The following is a 10,762-nucleotide window of genomic DNA, read 5'->3' on the forward strand; positions in this document are numbered from 1 at the left end:
CTGACACATGGGAGAAGAGAACAAGCCCCAGCTGGCTCCAACCTCCTTGCAGGGAGTTGTTGAGAGTGAAAAGGTCTCTCCTCAGCCTCCTTTCCTCCAGGCTGAACCACCCCAGCTCCCTCAGCTGCTCCTCCCCAGCTCTGTGCTCCAGACCCTTCAGCAGCTTTGTTGCCCTTCTCTGGGCACACTCCAGCTCCTCAATGTCCTTCTTGGAGTGAGGGACCCAAACCTGAGCCCAGGCTTCAAGGTGCAGCCTCACCAGTGCTGAGCACAGGGGCACAATCCCTGCCCTGCTCCTGCTGGCCACACAACGGCTGATCCAGGCCAGGATTCTGGTGGCCTTCTTGGCCACCTGGGCACACTGCTGGCTCATCTTCAGCCACTGCCAATCAACTCCCCCAGGTCCTTTTCCACCAGGCACTTTCCAGCCACTCCACCCCCAGGCTGGAGCATTCCTGGGGTTGTTGTGACCGAGGTGCAGGACCTGGCACTTGGCACTTGAACCTCATCCCACTGATCCCACAGGATGCAGGCAGGGCCCAGGGTGTCCCCAAGGGCAGGGCACTGTGTTACCCCACTCCATCCCTGCTCTATTCTCTCTCCTCTCCAAAGCACAGGCAACTGGAACTGAAATATTTAAGGCAAGGAGCTCCTTGTACTCATTACCCAGAGCCTCTCATCCTGGCCTCTCGATTCTCCAGACACCTGAGGGCTGCCATGTGGAAAGCAGACAAGGAAAGGCTGCTGGTGAGCTGGGCCAGCTCACCAAGGCTGAAGGCTGAACGTCAGCTCGTTCAGCACAGCCTCTTGCTGGCAAAGGGAGGCAAACCCCACAGGGAATGCAGGGCTGGGGTCAGCTTGACCAGTTCAGGAAGCCCAGAGAGGCTGGAGCCACCCTGCCCCAGCTGCCCCACTTTTCCTTTGTCAAAAACACCTTAAAACCCAGCTCTGGGGGCACTTCCCAGCAGAAAGGACCCTAAACAGGCTTCTGGGGCAACTCCCACCAGAATTCCCATCAGAAGGGCCCCAAACCCAGCTTCTGGGGCAACTCCCACCAGAATTCCCATCAGAAGGGCCCCAAACCCAGCTTCTGGGGCAATTCCCACCAGAATTCCCATCAGAAGGGCCCCAATCCCAGCTTCTGGGGCCATTCCCATCAGAAAGGAACCTAAATAACCTTCTGGGGCCATTCCCATCAGAATTCCCATCTTGAGTGACCCCCAAGCAGCTTTCTTTGGCTGCGGTCCCACCTGGCCCTGGCCTTTGGCTGCCGCTGGGGAGGGGAGGATGGGGGCTGGCGGCCCTGCGCCGAGCTGGGCTCCTGCCGGCAGCCTGCCCTTTCCCTCCGCCCGCTCCGTATCGAGTGCATTCCCCTCGGCTGAGCGCTGCCCATGCGGATCGATGCCGGGCTCGGCTCCCGCGGGACGGCAGAGCCGCGGCCGCCGCCGAGCTGCCAGGCAAGGCGGGCGGCGAGCGCCTGGGGAGCAGCTGTGCGCTCATCCGCCACGACTCCCAGCCGCTCCCGGGGAGAGTCCAGCGCTGCTTTTCCCCTTCTTTTCTGAGCCGGAGCTGCCTGCAAACCCTCTGCAGGTGGACTCCGGAGCGACCTTGCCTCAGGCCTGTGGAGACTGAAGCGATTCCACACCCTTATCCCCCAGATTTCTCACCTTATCCCCCACATCCTATGCCTTATTCCCCGGATTCTGTCTCTCATTTCCCAGATTTCATTTCATGAGCCAGATTTTCTGCCTCCTTCCCCAGGTTTCACACCTTATTCCCCAGATATTAAGCCCTATTCCCCACATTCCATGCCTTATCCCCCAGCTTTTCCATGTTTCCCCTTAGATTCTGTGCTTTATTTCCCAGATTCCCTTTCATGAGCCAGATTCTCTGCCTTCTTCCCCAGGTTTCACACCTTATTCCACAGATATTAAGCCCTACCTCATTCCTTAGCTTTCCTGGTTCCCCCTCCTCTGCATTTTCTACCTTATCCCCCAGATCCTGCACCTTGCCTCCCACATTTCACACCTTATCCCCCACCTTTTCCATCTTATCCCTGGTTTTGCACCTTGTTCCACAAACCCAGCACTTCAGCCCCTGCGTTTCCTACTTTATTCCCTAGATTTTCCTCCCTTGTTCCCTAGACTTCATATTTTATCCTCCAGATCACCTTATTCCCCACTTTTGACACTTTGTTCCCTGTAGCCTGTGCCTTATTCCCCAGATCCTGCACCTTATTCCCCAGGTTTTAGATCTTATTCCCCATTTTAACCTTTTATCCCCTACCTCCTGTACCTTATTCCCCATTTTCCACCCTCCATTCCCTACCTCCTGTACTTTATTCCCTATTCTTACACTTTATTCCCTACCTCCTGCACCTTATTCCCCATTTTCCACCCTCCATTCCCCATCTCCTGTACCTTATTCCCCCTTTTTACTCTCTATTCCCTACCCCCTGTACCTTATTTCCCATTTTTACCTTTTATTCCCTGCCTCCTGTATCTTATTCCCATTTTTTACTCTCCATCCCCTATCTCCTGTACTTTATTCACCCTTCATTCCCTACCTCCTGTACCTTATTCACCATTTCCACCCTTCATTCCCTACCTCCTGCACCTTATTCCCCATTTTCACCCTCCATTCCCTACCTCCTGTACCTTATTCCCCTTTTTTACTCTCTATTCCCTACCTCCCGCACCCCATTCCCCAGATTTCCCACCCTGCTCCCCACCTTTTCCACCTTACCCCCCAGATTCCCAGCCCACCCCCCAGCTTTCCCAGGATCCTGATGTGTCAGGGCAGGGACCGGGAGGTGTTTGACCCAACGCAGGCTCCTCCGGGAGTTTGTTTCGAGGAGCCAACCCCAAACCTCTGCCCCTTGCAGGAGCGGAGCAGGCTCCCTGCGGCCCCGCCCCGGCGTCTCCTCTTCCTCCTCCTCCTCCTCTCCTCCCCTCCCGGCGCAGCCGTAGCCTCGGGGGAGCCTTTCTCCGCTGCTCTCCCGTTAATCATCGATGTGGTTTCGCTGCTCTAATCCGGCTCCCGAGGTGCCCGAGCCTGGGCTCAGCCGCAAGCGACGTGTGCCGTTAGCATCCGTAACCCCCCGCCACCACCGGCGGCGAGACGGGACGTGTCCGCTGGCGAAACACCGCGGCCGGCCCGGCCTCGCTGCTTCAGTGCGAGGGCAGAGGCAGGACTCAGCAGAGGGGACGTGGGAGTGCCTGATCCTCAGCACTTCCCGCTGGCTGGGGTCCCAGGGCTCTGCTTTTCCCGCTGAAGAGCCCTCACCTCCTGCCCTGCTCTCCTTGCCCTGCCGGTGGCAGCTTCTGAGGACTTTCCTATCACTGCATTTAACAACTGAGTTTAAAACCTGAGTCCAAGACTTGATTTGGGGCTGGTGAGAGGCCCCTGCCACCCTCCATTGTGTCCTGCACGTCACAAAGCCTCAACCTGGGGCAGGGGCTTACAGCCTCTGAGGAGTTTTCCATCCCTGTAGTTAATAACTGGATTTAAACCCTGGGTTTAAGACTCAGTTTGAGGCTGGTGAGAGGCCCCTGCCACCCTCAGCCAGGTCCTGCTGTCATACAGCCTCAACCCGGGGTGGGGTTTCTCCTACCCTGGCCCATCTGGCTGTGCCTGAGGCAATGGGAAGTGTTAACTGCAGTTTGGAGCCGAGCTGTGAACACATCCTGCCACTTCCCACCCTCCCAGTGCCACCCTCAAGCCACCTCCTTCCTCCAGGCCTGCAAAGCCTTTTGTTTTCTCTTTTTTCCCAACCTAAATTTGATCTCAAGTTTGAACAAGTCCAGCAGGGGAGGAAGCAGCAGCGTCCAGCTTGCCCTGCTGGAAGCTTTGAGCCAGGGCAGGGGCCAGCAGGATCCAGCTCTGAGGCCATGAAGACAAACTACAGCCCCTGGGGAGCTGGGGAGCAGCTTTTCCAGGAGCTCCCCAGTGCTGGAGGTGGTTCTGTCCCACCCCTGTCCTTGTGTCCCATGGCTCTGCTTCACTTGCAGTGCTTTCACCTTCACCTCTCAGCCCCCCCCCAGCAGCTCTCCTGCTAACCTCTCACCATGATCAGCCTCTCCCAAGGCTGTCAGGTCTCCTCAACAGCTCTCTCCTCCTCCACTCTCCCTCTGAAACCAGAACAGAATCAGTGTGCAGAGGGAGACTTCCTCTTGTGACAGGGATTTAACCTGGGGGCTGGAGGGGCAAGGCTGGGCCCAGCCTCCCTGCTGAGCCAACTGTCACCTAAAGCCTTTATTAACCCAGCAGCTCTCAAACAGGACCCAAACTTCCACCCACCACATGGCTGTGAGCCCTCAACGAACCCAGGGCTAAGGTGGGGCCATGAACCTCACCTCCACCTTCACCACTGGCCACCCAAGGAGCCATCCTCCACAGAAATGCCTCCAAAGAGCCTTCCCAGAAGGTGACAATTCCCTGTCCCCCTCTCTGGAGCCACCTAGCCTCTGGAGGCTTCCACTCCATGGCTCTTAGAGGCACAAGCCTCAGCCCATGACAGCGTGGAAGCATGCTGCCAGAGCCAGGCCACCCTGAGCTACAGCCCCCACAGCCCTGGCTCCTGGCAGAGGCTGGAGGTGACCAACCACAGGGTAAGAAGGAGCTGAAAAGGGGTTCTTTATCATCACAAGGAACAGGAGCAATGGCTTCACCTCCTTCTCAGAGCACAACCACCTCCTCTTGGCCTCCTTTTCGGCAAGGGGAGAGGCCAGGGAGCTCTGGCAGCACTGGGAACACCAAGCACTCAGCATCTTGCCCACGAAGAATCACTCCCCAGGAAGCAGCTCCCCAGAGTCCCCCTCAGGCAGCTGCAGCCTGGCCACTGCAGGAGGCTGCTGGGAGAAGCAGAGAGGTGGCAAGTGGCTCTGCCCAACACTCGGCCCAGCAGTGATGTGTTCTCCTTCCAGGCCACCTGCCAGCAGCCAGAGAGTGCAGGGATCCCATGGCTGACAGCACCACCTGGCAGGATGCCGGTGGGGGCAGGCAGGAGCTGGAGTTTGGTTACTTTATTCTCTGTGGTTCTGTCCTGAAGGGCTCTGAGCAGGCCCCAGGGCAGCGCCGCCAGCCTCCCGCTGCCACCCCGGGGCGAGGGCTCCCCCCAGAGCCCAGCCACACCGCCTACCAACCCCTGGCCTCCAAGCCCAGGAGCTGACAAGGCTGCCCAGGTCCTCCAGCAGGGTGGGACATCCTTCTCTGCACACAACCCCCGGGGGGGAGCTGCAGTGGAAAGCTGTGAGCCCTCCCTGCGGGGCTGTCCGGCGCTACCGCTGCCTCCAGCCAGCGCCCGCCTCAGAGGCTCCTAGGAAAGTCCCTTGGGGAGACATTGAGGAAGGTCCCTCCTGGCTCCCTGCACAGTTTGGGTCTGTCTTGCTCCTTGCCCACAGCTGGGGCTCAGTAGATCTTCTGTCTGCTGGGCAGGATGGCTTCCTTGATGAAGGAGAAGATGAGGAGGATCCCGGAGCGTTTGCCTCTCTTGCCCTTGGTGAAGTAGTTGGAGACGACGTCGTCTGCAGGGGGCAAGGGGAGGGCAGTCAAACACACACCTGGGGATGGCCCAGCTGCTCTGAGGGGGTTGGACTTGATGACCCCAAAGAGCTCTTCTAACCAAAACGATTTCATGGGTCTGTGACACAGGAGCTGCCTTCAAAGCCCCCAGGCTGCTGGTTTGCTCATACTGGGCTCCCTTGCCTGAGCTGCAGGGCATGTGGCAAGGCCCCTGGGCTGCAGAGACTCCACACATCCCAGCATGGAATCCTGGAGATCACCCAGGCCACTCCCCCTGCTCAAGCAGGGCACCCACAGCAGCTTGCCCAGGAGCACAATGGCCAGGGGGGGTTGGAATCTCTCCAGAGGAGACTCCACAGCCTCTCTGGGCAGCCTGAGACAGGGCTCCAGCAGCCTGACAGCAAAGAGGTTTCTCCTCCTGTTCAGATGGAACCTCCTGGGTTCCTGTTTGTGCCCTTTGCCCCTTGTCCAGTCACTGGGCATCACTGAGCAGAGTCTGGCCCCAGCCTCCTGCCCCCCACCCTTTAGCTCAGCACCCTCTGGGGCTATTCTGCAGGCTCTCAGCCCCAGGGCTCAGCCTTTGCTCCTCACAGAGCTGCTCCAGGCCCCTCAGCAGCTTTGCAGCCTCCCCTGGACTCTCTCCAGTAGTTCCCTGTGTCTTCTTGCACTGGGCCACCCAGAACTGGGCCAGTACTCCAGATGTGGCCTCCTTAAGGCAGAGCAGATGGGGAGGAGACCCTGCCTCGACCTGCTGCTCACACTCAGCACAGCCCAGGATGCCACTGGCATCATGTCAGCGATGGAGCATGCAAATCCAGAGCAGCCCCTCCCTGCTCTGCAGAAGTCCCCCTTTTCCTGGGCTTTGGAAGCTTTCAGCCCCCCAGCTGCTCCCCTTCTCCAGTCTGTGGGGGGGGTCTAGGGGGTGCTGGGCACTGCCCCCCTGCCAGGCCCCCTGCAGGCTCACCTCCAGGCTGCACGGTGGAGGGCAGGACGTTCTCCCCCGCTGACAGCGAGACAAAGAAAGCAAAAGGAATCAGCCACAGGCAGAAGGTGAAGTAGGCAAGAACCTGAGGGCAGAGGAAGGGGCAGTCAGGGACAGGTCATGCTCAGAGACCCTTCCCCACACTGGCACCCAGGGAGGCTGCTTCAGCCCTCTGTGCCAGCCCAACGCGGAGAGCGCCGCACCTCAGCCTCTCCCCGGGCTCTCAGGTGCTCAGTGTCACCCTGCAAAGCTGCTAGGGGGACAAAATTCACCCCCATGGGGGGAGAGAGCCAGTGGGAAAGGCTCTTGGCTCCTGCCCTGGGCACCTGCACCACAGAGTGCAGTGGGCTGGAAGGGACCCTCGAAGGTGACCTTGTCCGACCCCTCTGCAGCGAGCAGGGACAGCTCCGAGCAGATCAGGCTGCCCAGGGCCACAGGAATTAGAGCAGCACAGTTAAAGCAGCAGGACATCAGCTCTGCTGTTATGAGCAACTGAATCTTCTTCACACCTTCCAGGGACCAAAAGAATGAGTCAAGACCTGGGCTGGCCCCTGCTGCCCTGGGGGTGGGACACAGGCAGGGGTGGCTGAGGTTTGTGCAGAGCCAAGGCGAGAGGTGCTGAGCCAAGGTGAGAGGTGCTGAGCTGCCACAGCAGCAGCAGGGTTCAACTTCACTCAGGAGCTGAGTTTGGGGCATTTGGGTGGAGTTTTGGGGCTTGTTTGCCAAATGTGAGCTAAGCTGCAGCTACCATCTGGGCCCAAATGGGCCCCTGGGTGACTGTGGGGCACAGCCTTGGCAGGCAGCAGGGCAGTGCCACAGCAGGAGCAGGCCTGAAGAGGCTGAGGGGTGATGGTTCTGAGAGGGAAGTGACTGGTGGCTGGCTTGCACAAAGCACTGCTGCTGTGTAATTTACCTCTCCTCAGCATTCCAGAAGGAAAAATAACTTCTCTGTGCTTCCTGTCCCCTTTTTCCCCCTCCCCTCCTGCTGCCTGAGAAAGCCTCAAGCTCCCACTGCAGCTTCCCTGGCAGCTCTGAGGGCAGGAGCAGGTTCCCCCAGGGAACCTCTGTGATGCTCACTGCTGAACCAGAAATATGGCATTCCCCCCCCCCTCCTCCCCCAGCTCCAGCAGCTCCATGCTGGTTGGAGGAAGAGGGCTGGACTGCTGCTCCCTGCAGCCTGCTTACCTCAGAGAACAGATAATACTCCTCTGCAAAGTACTGGAAGGCCAAGTAGTGATTGAAGATAACCAGCACTGCCAAAGGGAGAGAGCAGAGTCAGGCTGCAGCCCAGCAGGAGCACCAGGGGCAGGTCCTGCAGCACAGAGTGGCTCAGGATGGAAGGCACCTTCCAGGGACCCTGCTCCACAGGCAGGGATGCCTCTCAACTGCATTTGGCTGCTCAAGGCCTCATCCAGCCTGGCCTGGAGCAGCCCCAGGCAGGAGGCAGCCACAGCCCCTCTGGGGCTGCTCTTCTGCAGGCTCTCAGCCCCAGGGCTCTCAGCCTTTGCTCCTCACAGAGCTGCTCCAGTGCCCTGTCTCTCTTGACCTGAGGATCCCACAGCTGCACACAGTACTCCAGATGTGGTCTCCCTAGGGCAGAGCAGAGGGGCAGAGCCTCCCTGGACTTGCTGGCCACTCTCCTTCATGCACCTCAGGAGACCTTCTTGCTGGCTCCTGGGGAACCTGCTGTCCATCAGCACTCCCAGGTCCATCTCCACAGAGCTGCTCTCCAGCTCCTCACCTCTCCTGCTGCAGGAGGCTGTTCCTCCCCATGGCCAGGACCCTACCCTTGCCCCTGTGGAGCTTCATGAGGTTCCTCTCACCCAGCCCTGCAGCCTGCCCAGGGCTCAGTGGCTGGCAGCACAGCCTGGCTGGGTGTCAGCCACTCCTCCCAGCTCTGTGTCCCTCCATCCAGGTTATTGATGAAGATTGGGAACAAGACTGAGCCCAGCCCTGACCCCTGGAGGACACTATGAGCTGCAGGACCTCTGACCCACTGCTCACACCCACAGTGATGGCAGTGAGTAAAAAGCACTGCACAGAGCTCAAAGTCCCTGCAGAAGCTCCAGGGCCAACCCCAAAGCTCTGCTGCCAGCTGCTGATGGGAGCCACAAGGCCTTCTCTGCCCCACTCCTGGGGGGGAAACGTGGCAGCCCCACTCACCACAGGACAGGATGAAGTTGGAGGAGGTGAGGACAATGAAGGGGAAGGTCTGGAGCAGCCCAAAGTAGACCAGGTTGGTGAAGAGCCCCACGCCCACCATGAAGCCAGGGAAGTGCTCAAAGAGGTAGAGGCCAACCAGCACGGCCGAGGAGAACTGGAAGAGAGCAGAGGGGAGAGGCAAGGGGGCTGTGGGCAGGGCTCCTGCCCTGCAGGAAGGGTTCTGGCAGCACCACACCTCCACACAGCCCTGGGCAAGGTCCAAGCAGGAACCCCACCCTGCTGCTGCAGCTCCTGCTAGGGCACACTGTGCTTGAACCTCTCCACTGCCCCAGCCCAGGGCAGGGATGTGACACCCGGGGGGGGTTAGACAGGGAGACCACCCCCCAGTTAGAGAGGGGGCTGATGGAGGCAGCCTCTGCAAGCTCCCTCCCTGGAGTCAGAGAATCACAGAATCAGCAAGGTTGGAAGAGACCTGAGAGCTCATCCAGCCCAAGCTGTCACCCAACACCTCCTGACAGCTAAACCATGGCTCCAAGGGCCACATCCAGCCCCCTCCTCAGCACCCCCAGGGCGAGCAGGAGTGTCCTGAGTGCCTGTCCCCTCCGTGCAGGGCCCCTGTCCCCACACCTGGGGCAGGCTGTGGCAAGGAGCCCACCCCAGCCCCTGCGAGCCCAGGGACTTACCCAGATCATGTATTTGATTATTCTCCTGGTGACCACCGTGTACTCCTCGATCAGCTCTGCCAGGTAGTAGAGCCCAGCAGCTGGGGGAGGAAGGCCTGGCTCAGCCCCCCGGGCCAGAGGGCTGCGGCAGCAGGCAGCAGAGCCTCCCTCCTCACCCAGCCCAGGAGAGGCTGAAGGCCAGGGGCTGAGCCCCTCCCCCCCTCCCCACCCCTCTCAGGGCCCTTGGTGGCACCTGGGACCCCCCAAGGGATGTCCCTCCCCTCCCCATCCCGGTGGCACCTGCAGCACCCCAGTTGCACTCAGGGTGCCGATGGCACAGCCTCCCCCTGCCCCCCCGCGTTCCTGGGGTTTCCACAGCACCCAGAAGCACCCCGGGCACCCCCCGGTTTCAGGGGGGCTCAGCCCTCGGGGGCGGCCCGGGGGCACCAGAGCTCCGGCTCACTCTGGGGGGGCCCCAGGCTGCGGCACCGAGCGGGGCAGGGCCCCAGCCCCCGGGAGGCGACGCACCCGCCACCCACCCTACAGCCACCCCCCAGCACCAAGCACGACATGTCGCGACAGCCCCCTAGAGGAACGCGCGGCCGGGCCCGGGCTGCGGGCTCCGGGCTCCAGCTCCAGGGCCGCCGCGGGTCCGGGGCCGCCGCGGGCGGGCTCACCGATGGCCAGCGTGACGAAGGCCACCTGGATGAGCAGGGAGAGCCAGCTCAGCACGTAGATGAACCACATGGCGGGCAGGGGCCGGGCTGGGCCGGGCCCCGCCGCTCCCGGCTGCGGCTCCCGCGGCGGCGGCGCTGAACACGCGGCGCCGGAACCAGCGAGACGCGCCCGGCCCGGCCCGCCCGGCCCCGCACAGCGCCGCCACAGCGCCGCCACCGCCACAGCCACCGCCGCAGCGCCGCCGCCACAGCGACCCCTGCAGGGCGGGAGGTCGCCAGCGCCGCGCCTCGCGGCCGGACAGCGGCGGAGCGTGGGGAGGCGCAGGAACAAACGCCCAGAGGTGGCCCCGGAGATGCTCCCAAACACCCAGAGATGCTCCCAAGCCCCCAGAGATGCTCCCAAACACCCAGAGATGATCCCAAACCCCCAGAGATGATCCCAAACCCCCAGAGATGCTCCCAAACACCCAGAGATGATCCCAAACCCCCAGAGATGCTCCCAAACACCCAGAGATGATCCCAAACCCCCAGAGATGCTTCCAAACACCCAGAGATGCTTCCAAACACCCAGAGATGCTTCCAAACACCCAGAGATGATCCCAAACACCCAGAGATGCTCCCAAACAGCCAGAGATGCTCCCAAACACCCAGAGATGATCCCAAACACCCAGAGATGCTCTCAAAAAGCCATAGATGATCCCAAACACCCAGAGATGCTCCCAAACACCCAGAGATGCTCTCAAACACCCAGAGAT

At 60.6% G+C, this 10,762-nt stretch overlaps 1 protein-coding gene across 1 annotated transcript; it reads right to left on the minus strand.

Moving 5' to 3' along the window:
* Window positions 1-4,611: 4,611 nt before the first annotated feature.
* TEX261 (testis expressed 261) lies at window positions 4,612-10,152 on the minus strand. Its single transcript, XM_068149400.1, has 6 exons — window positions 10,008-10,152; window positions 9,352-9,431; window positions 8,669-8,822; window positions 7,691-7,758; window positions 6,488-6,590; window positions 4,612-5,525 (listed from the first exon to the last, which is right to left on the minus strand). Exons 1-6 carry the CDS (start codon window positions 10,075-10,077, stop codon window positions 5,410-5,412), a joined length of 591 nt encoding a protein of 196 aa, XP_068005501.1. The 5' UTR covers window positions 10,078-10,152; the 3' UTR covers window positions 4,612-5,409.
* Window positions 10,153-10,762: the final 610 nt, after the last annotated feature.

This window comes from Melanerpes formicivorus, unplaced genomic scaffold, assembly GCF_026170545.1.
Source record: "Melanerpes formicivorus ecotype bairdi unplaced genomic scaffold, bMelFor1.0.p_v2 SCAF_18, whole genome shotgun sequence".
Taxonomy (NCBI): domain Eukaryota; kingdom Metazoa; phylum Chordata; class Aves; order Piciformes; family Picidae; genus Melanerpes; species Melanerpes formicivorus.